The 19,196-nt window shown below is 49.8% G+C and overlaps 1 protein-coding gene across 1 annotated transcript in view; it reads left to right on the top strand.

Annotated features, from left to right (window-relative positions):
• Nucleotides 1–1,624: 1,624 nt before the first annotated feature.
• The window catches only part of NDUFB11 (NADH:ubiquinone oxidoreductase subunit B11), a 55,960-nt gene continuing 38,388 nt past the window's right edge, over nucleotides 1,625–19,196 (top strand). The window contains exon 1 of the mRNA XM_077329400.1: nucleotides 1,625–1,859. Within this exon, the coding sequence (XP_077185515.1) occupies nucleotides 1,668–1,859 (192 nt within the window). The 5' untranslated portion in view covers nucleotides 1,625–1,667. The remainder of the gene's footprint in view (nucleotides 1,860–19,196) is intronic.

Raw genomic sequence — 19,196 nt, forward strand, 5'->3', positions numbered from 1 at the left:
CCTCCGCCCTAACTCTGGAGTTTCAGGGAGGATGACAGCATCACAAATCACAAAATCACACATAAAAAGAGAATGTACGACGCAGATAAGATATACAGATAAAATGTTTTAATCAGAGTAATACATGAAAGCGACTCTGTTTTAGTATGGTTCATACCTTTCCTCTTTTTATTATTATTATTATAAGATTTTATTATTATTATTTAATTTATATACCACTCTCCCGTGAAGCCTTATCATGGCCGAACGAGTTCCCAGAGGAGATCAGGACCCTGGCGGAACTAAAACAGTTCCGCAGGGCCTGCAAAAGGGGGTTCCTCCACCAGGCAGTTGGCTGAGGTTAACCCAAACCAAACCTACAGGGCCCCAAACCTTCCTCTCTTGAACCTATGCAATAGATCTGACCAACCATGGGCCTGTTAGATTCTTCACTGTTGGAATGCTATTCTCTGTTTATTATTGTTATCTTTACATATTATAATCAGTCAGTTTAATGTATTGTTCTGGTTTGTTCTTGTGAACTGCACTGAGCCTTAGGGGAGGGTGGTATACAAAGTGAGAGAAAAATCCGCTTTTCATCCCCACTGGGGCTCCAAAGTGGCTTACATAATTTCCTCTACCTCCAGTCTGTTTTCGCAAGCCTATGTGGCAGGCTAGGCCGCATGTTTGACTGATTCAGGGTCACTTAGCAAATGTGTATGGCAGGCGTGCGGATTCGAACCTGGATTCCCCAGATCCTTGTCTGACACATTTGTAACATGGTCTTAAATTTCTTGTTTAAGAAGAAGACATGTCAATCTGCCAATTTCACGGTACTTTCCCTCATGTCTAATCAAAATCCAGACGGCATTAAACTGTTGCAAGGTTACTGCACCTGACAATGAGGTATTGCAAATCGAATACATTACATTGTAATACCTGATTCAATTTATGTTGCAACTGTAATTGATTCTCTTAACTATAAGATTTTTCTGTGCCAATAAAGGCTATGCTATGCAAGAATTTATATTAACGGCTGCAAACAATAGAAGGAAGGGAGGATTTTACAAAGAGTTTAAAATAACAGTGAGATCCAAATAATAATGCTCAGTTCCAACGTGTTACCGGCTTAAACAGCATCTAACTGCCTGTCAACAAAAATTTAATCCAATAGCACCTTTAAGACCAACAAAGATTTATTCAAGGCGTGAGTTTCATGTGCATGCACACTTCCCTCTGACAAAATGCAACAAAGATCAGTAGACTCAATCTTTGTTGGGCTACTTCAGACCAACACGGCCACCCACTTGAATCTAACTGCCTGCATCGCCGGAAACTTATCAACCCCCGTTTTATTCCCTCAAATAGCCCTCGGGGTGGCCAAACAGCAGCTCTCCAGAGGTGCACGGACTGCAATTCCCATGAGACCTTGCCAGCTGGGCAGCATAGCAAGGGCTGATGGGAATTGCAGTCCATGGACCTCTGGAACGCTACAGTTTGGCCACGCCGGTTGGCTTTTACCCTTTAAGATAAAAAAAAGTCGGGGGACATCAATTTTCTCTCGTCGTCCCCTTTAAGACCCGGGCCTTTCCTAGAACCTTTCGCACTCGAGAAGCCCGCTCAGTTTCCGCTTTCCCCGCCCCTTCCGGTGTAGGGCCCGATTTCCGCTTCCGGCGGGTTTCTCCACCATGGCGGCTTGGAGGAGCCTGGCGGGCGTGCAGAGGTTGCTGAGGTTACCGCGGCTGGTGTCCCGCGCGGCCTCCTCCGGGGGAACCGCCTTCCCGGGCGCCCTCCAGGTGCCCCCAAGGACCAGCACGGCGGTGGCGACGACGACGTCCGCTGAAGAGGAGGAGGAGGAGGAGGTCCCTATGTATTTTAAGGTGAGAAGGGGCGGCGCAGGTGGGGCTCACCTGGGCGGAAGAGGGCCAGGTAAGTGACAGCGGAGGGTCGAGGACTCGCCCCTGTGGAAAGACTGGGGGTTGTTTTTTTTTTTAATTTCTGTGCATGGGGGAAAACACTTCTTAAAAACAGGCTTGAATCTGTGATGGGATCATTTGTTGTTGTTAGGTGCGAAGTTGTGTCCGACCCCATCGCGACCCCATGGACAATGATCCTCCAGGCCTTCCTGTCCTCTACCATTCCCCGGAGCCCATTTAAGCTTGAACTAACTGCTTCAGTGTCCCCATCCAGCCACCTCATTCTCTGTCGTCCCCTTCTTCTTTTGCCCTCGATCGCTCCCAGCATTAGGCTCTTCTCCAGGGAGTCCTTCCTTCTCATGAGGTGGCCAAAGTATTTGAGTTTCATCTTCAGGATCTGGCCTTCTAAAGAGCAGTCAGGGCTGATCTCCTCTAGGACTGACCGGTTTGTTCGCCTTGCAGTCCAAGGGACTCACAAGAGTTTTCTCCAGCACCAGAGTTCAAAAGCCTCAATTCTTTGATGCTCGGCCTTCCTTATGGTCCAACTTTCGCAGCCATACATTGCAACTGGGAAGACCATAGCCTTGACTAAACACACTTTTGTTGGCAGGGTGATGTCTCTGCTTTTTAGGATGCTGTCTAGATTTGCCATAGCTTTCCTCCCCAGGAGCAAGCGTCTTTTAATTTCTTTGCTGCAGTCCCCATCTGCAGTGATCTTGGAGCCCAGAAAGATAAAATCTGTCATTATGGGATCATAAAGAACCACAAATCTCTCTTATTCAGCTTGCTGAGTTGGTGGTCCCCAATGCTGCTTGTGGGATTTCAGGTGCTCAATTTTCCCAGTTGATCTTTTCAAACCTTAAAGGAAAAAGCTGATGTGGGCCTTCCTCTGTGTTTTCGGAGTGGTAGGTGTCTTTGAAGAGGCTAGGAGATATTGCCTTTGTGTCTTCAGGAAACACCTGTGGAGATACTTATTTTTGCTTGGCTGGGAACTTCCAGGAAGCTGACAATTAGACCTAGCTTCCGTGGCAGCTACTTGTTGGGGGTGTCCACTTGCAGTTATGAAAACCCCAAAAGTGCCCATGTGGTTCACAGAGTTGGAGAGCCTGACCCTAGGCAGGAAGCTGGTCTCTTGTTTGCTTGCTTAGAACCACATCCATACCCCCTTTCTATCCGGTCAGAGAGAGGAGTATACTCTTTGGGGTGTGGAAAGGGATGCTGAGATTCTTTCATGCTTGCCATTAACAGAATGAGCTGGTTCAGAATGTCTTGGTATGCTCTGACTCTTCCTCAGGATTATGCACAGAAAGGAAGAGAAGTCTGTGTTTCCTCAGCCTCTTTTGCTTCCAGTGAGTTTCAGGTGGCAGATTCATCTAATGGGTCGCCATACCTTCTCAAGTAAAATATCAGGTTCTTTTATATCAAGCTGTTATGACCCAATAAAAAGTAAAGGTATCCCCTGTGCAAGCACTGAGTCATATCTGACCCTTGGGGTGACCCCCTCTAGCGTTTTCATGGCAGACAATACGGGGTGGTTTGCCAGTGCTTTCCCCAGTCATTACCGTTTACCCCCCCAGCAAGCTGGGTATTCATTTTACCGACCTCGGAAGGATGGAAAGCTGAGTCAACCTTGAGCCGGCTGCTGGGATTGAACTCCCAGTCTCATGGACAGAGATTTCAGCCTTGCATATCTATTGCCTTACCACTCTGCGCCACAAGATGCTCTGGTATGACCCAATATATAACTAATAAATCACTGATGTAAGTGGAAAATTTTGTTCAGTGTAAGCTGTTAATATTTGGGGGGGGGGGTTTAATATTTTGACATTACCAGTCTTTTAGATTTTTGCACAAACTAATTATTAATGTCTTGCAAAGAGCTACAGAAATGTACTATGTAACTTGAGGTCATATCCCGGTCTGTTGGAGTGTAGGTGCATTAAATTACTTACCTGTCTGAAATAAGTTACAGTGTCCAAACATTCTAATATGTGCTCTGTATTCTGTTGTCTATCCCTGTCAGTAGTCTAGAAGTACTTCAATGAGAAAGTAGCTGGACTTGAGTTTCTGAATGGTGCCTCGAAATTGTACCTATCTCTAAAATGGAACTATTGATGCCTGCCTGGTCCCATACATGTTTCCGTGGACGAAAGTGCCGCTGAGTACTTCCAAGTTCTGAGGATTATACCTTTGTAAATCACTTTGGTGCAGCCTTCGGGAAGCCCCAGAAGAGGTGCGACTGTGCAGAATATGGTTGGTAAACATAACTGCACATGCCCACCCATGACCCTTCTACTTCTCCTCCCTCCAGGCCCATCACTGGCCATTTTGGGAGTGGGAGAATTGACATGACCGAGCCAGGATGCCAGGAGCGGTGGGATACAAATAGAAAAATACAATAAAATAAATGTATTATCATATCACCTGATAAATATTTAGCACATTTAAAAAATATATAGAAATAATTCATTCTCATCCATTCAAGAAAACCAGGGCCATCGAGAAACTTTCACAAGAGTTTTCACAAAACTCTGGTAGAAAAAGGCTGCTATAGAGACTAAAAATTTAATGCTTCTTGACTTGGTGGTTGCATGAACTCAAAAACAGGTAACGTGGTGAGGGAAGCAAGAAAGGGGTAGTCGTTTTGTTAGGAATTGCTTATGTATCAACCATGGTTTGCAGTTTAAACATGTTTCTCTTGTAGCAGAAGTTAACTAGCTTTTGAGTCTTCTGCAGCCTTCAGTAAGCGTTGTAGTCCTTCCAGGTTTTGATTGCTGGTTTTCTTCGGTGTTTTTTTTCCTTTTTAAAAAGGAGCATCCCCCCCCCCCCCGGAAAAAGAAAAAAAAAACCTTGGTGGTTTGGGGAAATAAGTCTCCTTTCCTCCATCACGGTTCCCTCTTTTAAAACCGCAGCTTGGGCCCAGCCTATCTGATGGACCACTTTTTAAAAAAATCAGAGTCCAGTGGCACCTTTAAGACCAACAAAGATTTATTCAAGGCGTGAGCTTTCAAGTGCAAGCACACTTCCTCAGACTATGAACTGACCACTTGTCTCCTTATGCTCTTAGCCAAACTCTTAGCTCAGTGGGTATTAAGCTATTACAATAATTACAGGCCCCTGGCCCCAGAGAAGTACACCTGGCCCCGGCCTGAGCCTGGCCTTTTTGATCATGGCCCCGACCTGGTGGAATGAGCTTCCGAATGTTTTGCCACCATCACCACTGACTTACAGCAGATTCCTAGGGCTTTCAAGGCAAAGACATTCAGAGGTGGTTAGCCATTGCTTGCTATTCCTTGGAGGTTTGCCAGCCAAGTACTAACTAGGACCAATCCAGCTTTGCTTCCATATTCTGACGAAACTGGGCTAGTCTGGGATATCCAGGTAAGGAACAGAGGTGGGAAAAGCCAGCATTTCAGAGCCGCTAAAATTTAACAGCCAGGCAATATTTTTCTGAGGCTGTTTCCGCAGTAACCTAAAATTGTGAGTTAGCACCCTTTTAGCTGCATGGAGTTTCTGCAATTTCACACTAAAATCGGGCTCCTCAGGCACAGATTCAGAGGAAAGGCTTCCATCCTGCAGCTTTTTGGAGTTCAGAAAAACTGGGGAGGGAATTAGCGGTAATCCAATGCATGTAGTCAGCATTCGAAGGGGCTTTTCTCTTCTTTCCACACTCTTCACATGCTTTCATGGACCTGCCAGTCTGTCTCCCTGCTTCTCTGACTCCTGTTTCATTCCCCTGGATCCTGCTGCCATTTTTTTTTTATTTCTGGGCTCATTAATGCAGGAACGTTGTTAGAAATTAACACGCCCACAAAATAAAAGCCCTTATCTCCATTTAGCCATTAAAATCAGCTTAGAATGCCCACCTAATTAATGCTTGTTTGGAACCTTAGGAACCCCTGAAATTCCCCCAACCAGGGCACTAGATGTGGGGTTTCCAAGATACAATTTTCTCCCTCTCTATCTGATTGCGTTAAAACGCATGATCACAATTACGATTATGCAAACCTTCCCCCTGCAATGAAGGGCTTCTCTGAAACTATTTGAAAAAGCGTTCTTTTCCCACCCCTTCCTTTTCAGCTTCATCCTGAACAGTCTTTCCCCACCACCACCATGCCGATAAACCAATTATCACTAAGAAGAAGAAGAGTTGGTTCTTATATGCCGCTTTTCTCTACCCAAAGGAGTCTCAAAGTGGCTCACAGTCACCATTCCTTTCATCTCCCCACAACAGACACCCTGTGAGGGAGGGAAAGCTGAGAGAGCCCTGAGATTACTGAAGAAGAAGAGTTGGCTCTTATATGCCACTTTTCTCTACCCAAAGGAGTCTCAAAGTGGCTTACAGTCACCATTCCTTTCCTCTCCCCACAACAGACACCCTGTGAGGTGGGTGAGGCTGAGAGAGCCCTGATACTACTGAAGAAGAAGAAGAGTTGGTTCTTATATGCTGCTTTTCTCTATCCAAAGGAGGCTCAAAGCAGCTTACAGTCGCCTTCCCTTTCCTCTCCCCACAACAGATATCCTGTGAGGTGGGTGAAGCTGAGAGAGCCCTGAGATTACTGCTTGGTCTGAGCAGTTTTATCAGTGCCGTGGCGAGCCCAAGGTCACCCAGCTGGCTGCATGTGGGGGAGTGCAGAATCGAACCCGGCATGCCAGATTAGAAGTCCGCACTCCTAACCACTTCACCAAACTGGCTCTAAGAAAATCTGCTTTGGGTCACAGTATAGTTTCTTTCGTGTCCTGTTTTCTTTTAAACTAGTCCCAATCTGGCTTTGAAGACCAGCAATGCTTTCCAAAAACTAATCCAGAAGCCGGCTGAACAGTGAGCAAATCCCCCTTCGACCTGGGAACGAGGCCCCACTCCCTGCCGTTCATCGAATCGGACAGCCTTGTAAGGGCTGGCGATTGATCCGGCTGCCATCCCCAATGAGAAAGGACACGGCCATGTTGCCCTTCATTAGGGCCTCAGACCCTCGCAGTGCTCTTATTTTCTGGGTGGGTTATTTTCTTCGGTAGTTAGACCATGTTGCAGAATTCTTCTGCCAGAGCCACCGTCAGCTGAATCATATGTGTTCATTTTATAGTGACTCACAAAGGTGGAAACGGGCTACCAGATGGCTGCCTTTCACACCTCTTCTACTGATGTATGTTTGACGAAGACTGCATTCGTAGTTGGAGCTTCCAGTTTGTGTAACTTATAGGCCTGGAGAAGCACTGATGGCAGATTTTGACATTTTCTTTCTTGTATTTGGAAGGGGAATGCTTATAAACAAGTTTTCCATTTTTCTGACATGCTTGGTTCTGCATATGTATGTTTTAAGCCCTCTCCTTATGTCCAGAATGTACCACAATCTTTCTCTCGGATGTTTTGGGGTTCGGACAGAAAGATGGGAGGCAGATTTCCTGAGACCTGTGGAATGTTGAGTTGACCTCTGGCAGAAAGGGAGGGCCAGTTCTTGTAACTATCTTTGCTTTAGGATGCTTAGGGCTGATCCTGCGTTGAGCAGGGGGCTGGACTAGATGGCCTGTATGGCCCCTTCCAACTCTTTCTATGATTTTATGGAAAATGCACAGCTCTGGTTTAACAGATAGCGCCTGGTTCTGATACCCTTCTGGCCAAAGTTACTGCTATGAGGAAGGTCTCCATCCTCAACCATTTGATAGGTGTCTCCTTGATCAGCTCCAAGAGAGGTCTAGTGAGTGCATACAGGGCTGGATGCATCTTCCATGTGGGAAACTGATGTATCTGTAGAGGATTTTGGAGAGCCCCACTCTTAAGGAAGCAACGTATATGTGGATGGTTTGGAAGAGCAATTGTCCATTTTCACCTTCATGAGTCACTATAAAATGAACACACGTGACTTAGCTGAGGGTGCCTTTGGCAGAAGAATTCTGCAGCACGTTCTAGCTACTGAGGATGTTGACCCACCTAGAAAATGATTTGGGAGGTCCCACCAGGATGTCCTCTGCCTCGGAGAGAGAATAGGTCACTGGATACTCACTGTGAAGGGTCCTTTTTTCTTACTTTAACAAATAAAAATTAAAGTATGTATTATACTATGCTCATATAAAAATAAACAACAGGTGGGTGAGAGCCAGTTTGGTGTAGTGGTTAGGAGTGCGGACTTGTAATCTGGCATGCCAGGTTCGATTCTGCGCTCCCCCACATGCAACCAGCTGGGTGACCTTGGCCTAGCCACAGTACTTCTTCAGTAATATCAGGGCTCTCTCAGCCTCACCTCCCTCACAGGGCGTCTGCTGTTGGGAGAAGAAGGGAAGGAGATTGTAAGCCGCTTTGAGACTCTTCTGGATACGTTTTATTGATTTATGTAACACTTTCTGCTTGGTGTAGTGGTTAGGAGTGCGGACTTCTAATCTGGCATGCCAGGTTCGATTCTGCGCTCCCCCACATGCAACCAGCTGGGTGACCTTGGGTTCGCCACAGCACTGCTAAAACTGTTCTGACCGGACAGTGATATCAGGGCTCTCTCAGCCTCACCCACCTCACAGGGTGTCTGTTGTGGGGAGAGGAAAGGGAAGGCGACTGTAAGCCGCTTTGAGCCTCCTTCGGGTAGGGAAAAGCGGCATATAAGAACCAACTCTTCTTCTTCTTCTGAATGTCAGATTATACAGTTAACTATCTTTCCTTGTGGATGTGTTTCAGCTTCTACAGCCTTCTTCAGTGGTTGCAAATACATTAAATATACATAACACACATTCAGAGAGTAATATATATATATTTCACAACCAGGTGGCGTTCTGTCCTATGCCTTGTGCCTTACGCAAAGAGCTTCTTATATTCTTTCTTATATAAGCCCATGGGTTCCTCCCCATGATGCCTACATTCACACAACTTTGATCTGATATGGACTTGCCAATAGCTCTGGATATGTGTAACATTAACCAGTAGTTATTGACGACTGAGGAAGGCTATAGAACAGTGATTCTCAACTTTCCTAATGGCGCAACCCTTTAATACAGTTCTTCACGTTGTGGTGCTCCCCAACCATAAAATTATGCAAGGGTTCTTTCACAGAAATTAAACCACAACTGACCAATAGCGTGAAGATCCATTGTTCTTGAATGTATATAATTTGGTTTTTTCCTGGGGTTTCTCAGTTCAGTTCTGCCCCTGGTCCCACCAAGCAGCAGCACCACCTGGAGCACCTGGCAAGAGACTGTGATGGAGGCAATGCTGGAGTGGCTAGAGGCCAAGCGTGGGCAGCTGCAGGAGGAGCAGCAACAGTGGCAGGGCCCCCCCCCAGCCAAGCTGCTTGCGCTGCCATGACCCCTGTGAAAGGGACATTCCATCCCCAAAGGGGTCCTGACCCCCAGGTAGAGAACCACTGCTGTAGAAGCTGAAAAGCGTCTGCCTAAGGAGCTGGTGAACTCCCTCTCCCTGGCAGCCTTAAATAAGCAGCGGCTGGATAGATTCTTATCCTGGATGCTTTAGGCTGATCCTGCATTGACCAGCAGGCTGGACTTGATGGCCTGTATGGCCCATGATGATTCTTTGATTGTATAAATATTTTATTTTTCATGTGCTGTAGTTTGGATTAGAGAGCCTGTGTGGCCCCTTCCAACTCATTGCTTCTATGTTACATAAGAACACAAGAGAAGTCATGTTGGTTCAGGCCAATGGCCCATCCAGTCCATTGTTCTGTGTCACACAATGGCTGAAACCTAGGGGCCATCAGGAGGTCCACCAGTGGATTTAAGAACGTTAGGGAAGCCATGTTGGATCAGGCCAGTGGCCCATCCAGTCCAGCACTCTGTGTCACACAGTGGCCAAAACCCAGGGGCCAACAGGAGGTTCACTAGCAGGCCCAGAACTCCAGAAGCCCCTCTCATTGTTGCCCCCCCCTCAAGCTCCCAAGAATACAGAGCACCACTACCCCAGTCATATATATGAAGATAGGTTGAGGGACTTGGGAATGTTCAGCCTGGAGAAAAGGAGGTTGAGAGGGGACATGATAGCCCTCTTTAAGCATTTGAAAGGTTGTCACTTGGAGGAGGGCAGGATGCTGTTTCTGTTGGCTGCAGAGGAGAGGACACGCAGTAATGGGTTTAAACTTCAAGTACAACGATATAGGCTAGAGATTAGGAAAAAAATTTTTCAGTCAGAGTAGTTCAGCAGTGGAATAGGCTGCTTAAGGAGGTGGTGAGCTCCCCCTCACTGGCAGTCTTCAAGCAAAGGTTGGATACACACTTTTCTTGGATGCTTTAGGATGTTTAGGGCTGATCCTGCGTAGAGCAGGGGGTTGGACTAGATGGCCTGTGTGGCCCCTTCCAACTCTATGATTCTATGATTCTATATATTGCACCATCCATGCCTCGAGGCTAATAGCCACTGATGGTCCACTGCTCCATATGTTTATCCGGTCCCCCCTGAAAGTAGTCTATGCTCGTAGCCACGCAGCAGCGGAATCCCAGTTGGCATCAACCGGCTGTGATTTGACAGCACTCCTCACCACCAACCTGCCCTGTCCAGTGTAGTATTCTCCGGCATGATGTTCTTCCTTTTCTCTCTGGCGCAGAGCAAACCCCTGGGAGCGCCGTGTTTCTGATCCACCGCCGTCCCTTCCCAGGGGAGGATTCCCAGATCTCCTTTTCGCTTTCCGCATCGCGGCCAAGGCTTGGTCTCCGAAGGCTCGCCCGAGTTTCTCGGTGGTGTTTGTACTCTGTGCTGTGGCTGCTTTGCGACCCCACTTGGTGGTGCTGTGGGCCCGTTTCCGGAGAGTGACGGCAGCAGCCTGCCTTTATCGCTGGCCCCGGCCCTGCTCCATTGCCCTTGGGCCACAGGGAAACGTTAACTGTCAGGGTCACAGAGCTGGTGCTCTTTGCCTTTCCCGTGCCCTTCGTTGCAGCCCTTCATTTCAGAGCCGCTTCATTGTCTCGTTAAGACCGTTTATGCACTGGAGGTTTCGTGCCGGGCAGCAGGCTGGAGTTTTAATCGTGGCAGGTTGTCCCACCTCTTCCTGCACCCACACGGGGGAGCATTTGGTCCTGGTGCTCGTCATCCGCCCCTGATTTGTGCTCCTGCACAGAAGCTGGGGCAGTGAAGTTCCCAGTGCATAAACGGTTTAAGTGAGGCCAGGGCTGTTAAGAGCTTACAGCGGCCGTTGTGTCTGGAAAGAACAGCTGCTGGGAGGAATCCAAATGGACCCCCGCTTTATTGGGAGGAGAGGTGCGTTCACATTGTTCCCCCCCCTGCAGTGATTTCTGCATTAACCACACCCATGTGGCATCCTCTCCAGTAGAGTTCTGTTGGGATTTAACCATGCCTAGATGTTTTTTTTTCCCCGGTGACGCAAAGCAAAGTCTTGCAGTTCCTTCTGCCTTTGCAGGGATTAAGGGTCAAGGGCAGGGATGTGCGTCAGTCGGTGGCAAAAGTCACTTTAAAGAGGGGCTGGGTATTTTTTTTTTTTTGTCTCGAGGGAGGGCTGACGATGCTGCCCTGCCTCCTCCAGCAAGAGAGCCAGTTTGGTGTCGTGGTTAGGAGTGTGGACTTCTAATCTGGCATGCCGGGTTCGATTCTGCGCTCCCCCACATGCAGCCAGCTGGGTGACCTTGGGCTCGCCACGGCACTGATAAAGCTGTTCTGACCGAGCAGGGATACCAGGGCTCTCTCAGCCTCACCCACCCCACAGGGTGTCTGTTGTGGGGAGAGGAAAGGGAAGGCGATTGTAAGCCGCTTTGAGCCTCCTTCGGGTAGGGGAAAGCGGCATATAAGAACCAACTCTTCTTCTTCTTCTTCAATAGGACTCCCTAGGCCCCTCCCTGCATTAAACCAGTGGCCCTGCTAGAGTTTGGTTCCCAAAGGTCTTAACCAGTCATTCTCCGACACAAGACAAAATGCGAGGGAATGGTAGAGAATTGCTCAGGGGCCTCGCTAGAGCCAGGGTCCCTCTGGAAAGCTAGCACAACGCGGTTGGTGCAGCCGCAAAAAAATGGCTGCCTCAGGAGGAGGAGCCTGCCACAAAATGGCTGCTGCAGCTTAATGTCGGTCATCATAGAATCATAGAATAATAGAGTTGGAAGGGACCTCATGGGCCATCTAGTCCAACCCCCTGCACTGTACAGGACACCCACAACCCTATCGCCCATCCACTGTCACCTGCCACCCCCTTGAGCCTTCACAGAATCAGCCTCTCCGTCAGATGGCTCTCCAGCCTCTGTTTAAAAATTTCCCAAGATGGAGAACCCACCCCCTCCCGAGAAAGCCTGTTCCACTGACAAACTCCTCTAACGGTCAGGAACTTCTTCCTGATGTTGAGACGGAATTTCTTTTTAATTAATTTCATCCCATTTGTTCTCGTCCATCCCTCTTGGGCAGGAGAGAAAAACTCTGCTCCATCCTCTATATTAGCGATCCCCAACCTGTGGGCTGCGGACCACATGTGGTCTGCCGACTATTTAGAGGTGGGCCGCGGACGCTTCCCCCCCCCCGGCCCTTTACTTCATCCCCCCCCCCGGCCCTTTACAACACACTTCGGGTGCAGCAGCCTTTTAAATACAGCTAGGATTCCGTTCTTCAGTACGGCCTTCTTGCAGATGTTATAACTCTTCAGGTCTTATTTGTTTTCAGAGGGCAGCTCGCCTGAGGCTTTATGAGAGGGGACCAATAAGATGTTGTACCCAAGGATCTGTGTTGGCCTCAACCAAACGCCTGGCGGAAAAGCTCTGTTTTGCAGGCCTTCTGGAACTGAAGAACCTACGGAAGGGCTTGCAGATCTTCCGGGAGCTCGTTCCACCAGGCTGGGGCCAAGGCCGAAATAGCTCTCGCCTCATTTGAGACCCAACATACATCTCAGGGGCCAGGGACCATTAGCTATTCAGAGTTGGTGGAATGCAGAGCTCTGCAGAGGCAGCCAAGCAGTCCCTCAGGTATGTGGGGCACAAGCCACGTATAAGGCCCCCTTGCCTTGGCTTGAACAGAGAAAACCAGTAAGGGGGCTTCTTGGCATTTGGGGCTACCCTGGGGGCCAGGTGGACAGTCCTCAGCTGCCAGCAACTTAACCCTGCGCAAAATGGCAACAGTAAACATATTTGTCTCTTTAATCCATGCTGGCTTCCCCAATTCACACAATAAGGATCTCAACCTCAGCTTGAGCAAAAAGCAGGACAAGGAGAGACTCGAGTAGATGTCAGAGCCGGCCTGTCCCATCCGTTGACATGGAGCAGCGGGCTCCGGGCGCACAATTCTCCCGCCTCCAGCATTCGTCTCCTCCGCGTCTGTAATAAAAACAGCGTAAGGGAAAGGCTCACGCCTGCAGGAAGGATCGTTTTGACTTTCCGCTCCCAGCTAGTGATAAATGCTCGAGGACGACAGCATGGAGATTGCAGACAGTCGGTGATGAAGTGCCCAGTGCAAACCCCCGGCAAAGTGTAGCACAGTTTCTCTCCCCAGGCTCTGGAGAGGCACTTCCTGGCTTTTTCAAATCAGTCATTTTACTTTTATTTCAGCGCAGGCAGCCCGCGGCAAGGCAAAGCGTAGCTTCCGCCCCTAGGTTTTTCCGCCTCCAGCCCCAGGACGGCTCGGCCAGTTTGGGAAATCCACCTAATCAGCTGTCTAGTTCGTTTCTTTTCCCCCTTCCTTCTCCTGCAATTACTCTGGCTGCATTTCAGCTCCTCGTTTCTGTTTGCAGTCTTCTTTCCCCCCCTCCCCCTTTAAAATATTGTCCCTGCTTGACAAGAGTCTGCGTTTAGTGCTGCAAATTTCATTAGAGTGAAGTATCTGGAGATGGAGCTGGGTAGACGTGGCGGAGGGGAAGGGTTTTTTTTTTTTTCCGCGTGAGAGTCTTGCCACTCGGTTCTGTTGCTGGGAAAGGAATAAGAGGAGGAGGAAGAGGAGTTGTTGGTTATTATATGCCGCTTTTCTCTACCCGAAGGAGGCTCAAAGCGGCTTCCAGTCGCCTTCCCTTTCCTCTCCCCACAATAGACCCCCTGTGAGGGAGGTGAGGCTGAGAGAACCCTGATATCCCCAAGGTCACCCAGATGGCTGCATGCGGGGGAGCAGGGAATCAAACCCGCACTCCTAACCACTACACCAAACTGGCTCAAGGATCAGGGAGCAGTTGATGTGAAAGAGCCCTGGAGAGCTCATGCCCGGCGAAGTAAACAGCACTGACCTTGATTTACTGATGGTCTGATTTCGTATAGAGCAGCTTCTGGTGGTCACTGTTCCAAGCAGAGGAAGGCAACCCTCTAGATCGGGGTGGCCAAACGGGCACTCTAGATGTCCACGGACTACAATTACCATGAGCCCCTGCCAGCATGGTGTTCGCAGGTTCTCGTGGTAATTGTAGTCCATGAACATCTGGAGAGGCATAGTTTGGCCCCCACTTACTTTAGATGGCATGATCTAGCACAGGGGTAGTCAACCTGTGGTCCTCCAGATGTTCATGGGCTACATGGGCTGGGAGCGGCTCATGGGAATTGTAGTTCATGAACATCTGGAGGGCCACAGGTTGCCTACCCCTGATCTAGCACAACTGGGCCTTGTGACAAATGGAATTCGCAGGCTCAGTCGTTGCTATAGCGGGGCATCTGGATCTGCCTTCTTGCCTCCCTCCAGGAAGAGAAGATAGCAAACTGGCAGGCGTGGGGAGCTGCGGTCGACTCCTGCTGGGGCGGAGAGGCCAACCGGGAGCCCCCACGTTCTCTGCCAGCAAGGGGCTTCGAGGCCGACCGAACCGTGAGCTCTTGTTCCACCTGCGTTTGCCGCCTCCCTTCCCTCCCGTCATCCTTTCAATCTCGGCGTGGCACCAGCTGTGTCTGCTGCCGCCACTGGTCCGGTTTCCTTTTTGGGAACCCACTTCCTAATCCCCTGGCAGCACTCAGCGGGGGTCACAGGGAGCGCAGCGCCGCGCAGAAGCCGTGTGCCACGAGGGACAGGGGGGAACCCGTTTTTGCCTCCGCCAAAGCAGGCCGCCCCTTTCCTTCAGCTTGTCGGCAGGGGACTTCCCGAGGCACCGTAGGGGTGCCAGCCAACCCTCCCCTCCCACCCTCTCTGCACGGGAACGACTGCGGCCCAAGGCTCCGGACCCGACGAAGCCAGTCCTGGCCTCTGGTGGCGTGGAGCAGCTGCAGCGTTTGCAGCACATAAGGACTTCAATTCCGGGCTTGGCAGCTCTGCGTGCGTGCTCCCTGGTGGCTTGGGCTCAGGGCCAGCAGATGCGCCGGATGGATGGATGGGATGTCAGTCCAACGGGGAGGGCCGAACGGCCAGCTGTCCGGCGCCTCCTCTGCAAGCGTCTTTTGCGGGTCGCGCAGCTGCGGTCCAGCCCTGCCTCGGCTGCCCTCACGCTACGGCAGGGGAGGAAGAAGTAGGGCGAGGGCCGGCCTTAGTGCCCAGCTTGCGCATCAGGTTGTCTGTCTTCTCTCCTTCCGTTCCGCACCGCCAGTTCTTGCGCGCTTCTTGTTCGCTACACAACACGGCTTGAGCAGGAGACAGTCCAATGTTGGGTCTGTGGAAATGTTTCAGCTTCTTTTTGCCACTGATAACCTGGGCCTTGGAAGAACAAAAGATCCTTCTTGGCTCTCATATTTTGAATCTTTCCCTTTCTTTACCGATCAAAGATGCCCAGTTCAGTATTTATTTCAAACAGAGATCAAAGGCCTTGTGGAGCCCGTGGGGACTTTTGAAACGATAAGAACAGGTACGGGATGGCACAACAAAATGGCTGCCGTGGGAACTGGGTTTAGTCACAAAATTGGGGTTTTCACAGATTTGGGGGAGATTGTAAGCCAGGTCCCTTCCAACTCTATGATTCTCTCTTGCCCCGGAGGGACGGACCAGACCAATGGGATGATATTAATTCAATAGAAATTCTGTCTAAACCTCTGGAAGAAGTTCCTGACAGTTAGAGCGGTTTCTCAGTGGAACAGGCTTCCTCGGGAGGTGGTGGGTTCTCCATCTTTGGAGATTTTTAAACAGAGGCTGGAGAGCCATCTGACGGAGAGGCTAATTCTGTGAAAGCTCAAGGGGGTGGCAGGTGACAGTGGATGAGCGAGAGGGTTGGGAGTGTCCTGCACAGTGCAGGGGGTTGGACTAGATGACCCAGGAGGTCCCTTCCAACTTAATTATTCTATGATTCTATGATCTGATCTTTCTCTCCCTCTCTCTTTCTGGACAGCGCTCAACGTCACCGTAGCTGGGTTTCAGCTGTAGTTGGGAGAGCGATCGCGTCCAGGACAGCGCTGGGCTGTTTGAGCGAGGGGAGGGAGATGCCTTCTGCACTTGCTACTGTGTTCTTGCTTTATTTTTTCCGCTAACAAAATGGCACCCTGCCTGCCACTGGTGGCATCCAGTCCATGTGCAGCTTATGGTATCGCATTGGATGCTGCGTCGTATTAAGAAATCCCTGCAAGGAGGGAAAGGGACAACATGGTGGGAAAAGGACCCAGCCTAGTCCCTTCACAGACAGCAGGGAATTGAATGAGGCTTAGCAGGCACGTGAATGCCCACGAACCTTCCTGCTCCTGAATCGGACCCTCGATCCCTCAAGGGTTTGAGGTAACTCTGAAGTGGCCTCAGCTGGACACACCTCCCTGCCACACCCACAGAAGAGACATATCACCCCCTCTGTCACCTGTGTGCTCTGCCTGCCACTGGGACAAAAATGGCAGATGGCAGCAGTGGGAGGGAGCAAGGCCCTGGTCCCCACCCCTAAGAAGAAGGAGAGGAGTTGGTTCTTATATGCCGCTTTTCTCTACCCGAAGGAGTCTCAAAGCAGCTTACAGTTGCCTTCCCTTTCCTCTCCCCACAACAGACACCCTGTGAGGAAGCTTTTGCTAACAGGGGCTCATGGGAATAGTAGTCCGTGAACATCTGGAGGACCACAGGTTGACTACCCCTGGTCTGAAGCTGCAGATCTGCTGTCTGAAGCAATGCAATCCCCAAAGGACTCTCCGGCACAGGGTTTTTCCTTGTCTTTTTTGCTGAGCGTGTATCTCAAGCCTGTTTTGTATGCCTTGGTTCTGGGACTCCTCAAGGGTTGAGTGCACGCTTGACCTTGGAGTTCAATGGCAGGTATGCTCACTTGGCATGGGGGAGAGGTCTCAGATGAGATCTTTCAGGACTCCCCATAGCCGCTCACTGCCTCCGCCGTGGCCAACCTTCCGCTAGAGTGAATATGAACTGGTAGTTTTTTTCTTTATTTCAGGAAATGCCTCAAATAGCTTCCACAGTGCTTCATGGCACCATCTGTCCCAATTAGCACTCGACTGCCAGGTTCCCTGAAGTGAAAGACGGCACCTTGTTAAACTATCCCTGACAACAATGTCCCTTGTTTAGGTTTGGACAATGCAGAATGCAGTGACCCATCCTGACCTGGATAGGCCAGGCCAGCCTGGTCTCATTTGACATCAGAAGCTAAGCAGGGTCGGCTGGTATTTAGATGGGAAACCTCCAAGGAATATCAGGGTCCTGACATGGAGGGGGAGGCAAGGACAAACCACCTCTGAACAACTCTTGCCTGGAAGCCGCCAGCAGGGGGCGCCTGAAGTCAGCTGTGACTTCACGGTTCTTTCCGCCACCACCAACCCTCTTGCCTTTTATGCTCTGTTGAAAAAAAGATCCTCTCTCCAAGAGACAAGCTTATCCAGTCTATCTTGTAACTAGCTCCTCTTCTTGATTTCCAGAGGGGGGTGTCTATTTTTGCATTGTGCTGTTTCCTTCACAGACCCACCGATCAATTCAGGGTTCTTCGTAAGAAGCTACTGTTTTGCAACTGTTTGCATGTAGTTAGCATGTCCGTTTTAAATTAAACCAGGACACCATAACCCCCAAAGAAGCATGCATGTGTGCATGCTAGATATTAGGAACATCACGGAGGCAACAAGAGACAGGCCAGAACCGCTTAACTGTGTGTTGACGGAGGTTCTCTGGCCTGAACCTACCCTTCTCACCCAGCCTGCAGCGGTAAATGTGTTTATGTGGCAGGGAGCCGAGAACATTTATTTGCATGATAGGATATTGAGCACATCACTGGTGCTTCTCTGCCAAAAAATGCAACGCACAGGCCAACTTTAGAATTGCACATTTATACTGGGTGAGAATCTGACCTTACATTTCCTTGGTTTTAGGTGGTTTGTTAGGGAGACCTAGTGGTGCTGTATAAAGATCGGTAGCAGTCAGGCTTGGGTTCAACGTAAATAAGGTAAAGGTATCCCCTGTGCAAGCACCGGGTCATATCTGACCCTTGGGGTGATGCCTTCTAGCGTTTTCATGACACACTCAATACGGGGTGGTTTGCCAGTGCCTTCCCCAGTTATTACTGTTTTACCCCCCAGCAAACTGGGTACTCATTTTACCAACCTTGGAAGGATGGAAGGCTGAGTCAACCTTGAGCTGGCTGCTGGGATCGAACTCCCAGCCTTATGGACATCGCTTCAGACTGCATGTCTGCTGCCTTACCATATAAGCACTCTAAAATAAACCCAGCCAGGGTCCTGCAAGGACTCCAAGGAGGAGGGCATCTCTTTCCCCATGGTGTGGGGCTCTGCTCCCCCAATCTAGTTCATGGTCTTCTTGATCTTCCTTCCATCCCTCTTTATTCTGACCCCTCTTGCTGTCTTCTTCCCTGTGTCCTGACCATTTACCCCAGTATCATAGAATCCTAGAGTTGGAAGGGGCCAGACAGGCCACCTAGCCCCACTCCCTGTTTAATACAGGATGAGCCTCAAGCATCCAGGAGAAGTCTCTGTCCAGCTGCTGCTTAGAATCATAGAACCATAGAGTTGGGAGAGGTCAGACAGGCTATCTAGTCCCACCCCCTGCTCAATGCAGGATCAGCCTAAAGCATCCAGGAGAAGGATCTGTCCAGCCATTGCTTAGAATCATAGAGTTGGAAGAGGCCAGACAGGCCATCTAGTCCCACCCACTGCTCGAAGCCCTCCAGCGAGGGGGAGCTCACCCCCTTTTTTAGGCAGCTGTTTCCACTGCTAACCTTCTGACCGTGAAAATTTCTTTTCTTGATATCTAGTAGGTACCGTTCTACACATAGGTTAAAGCCCATTATGGCGAGTCCTCTCCTCTGCTGCCAACAAGAACCGCCCCTCCCCTCCTCCCAGTGTCAACCTTTCAGATTGCCATCATGTGTCCCCTCTCCACCTCCTCTTCTCCAGGCTGAACATTCCCAGGTCCCTCTGAGGAAAGAGAGCTTGGTTCCCCAGGCCCCGGATCATCCTCGTCCCTCTCCCCTGCACCCCCTCCATTTTGTCCGCGTCCTTTTTGAAGCAACAATTTTGTCCACCTTCTCCCGGTCGTCTAAGCGTTTGTGTTTTTCTCCGTACCCC

Source organism: Paroedura picta, chromosome 3 (assembly GCF_049243985.1).
Source record: "Paroedura picta isolate Pp20150507F chromosome 3, Ppicta_v3.0, whole genome shotgun sequence".
Taxonomy (NCBI): domain Eukaryota; kingdom Metazoa; phylum Chordata; class Lepidosauria; order Squamata; family Gekkonidae; genus Paroedura; species Paroedura picta.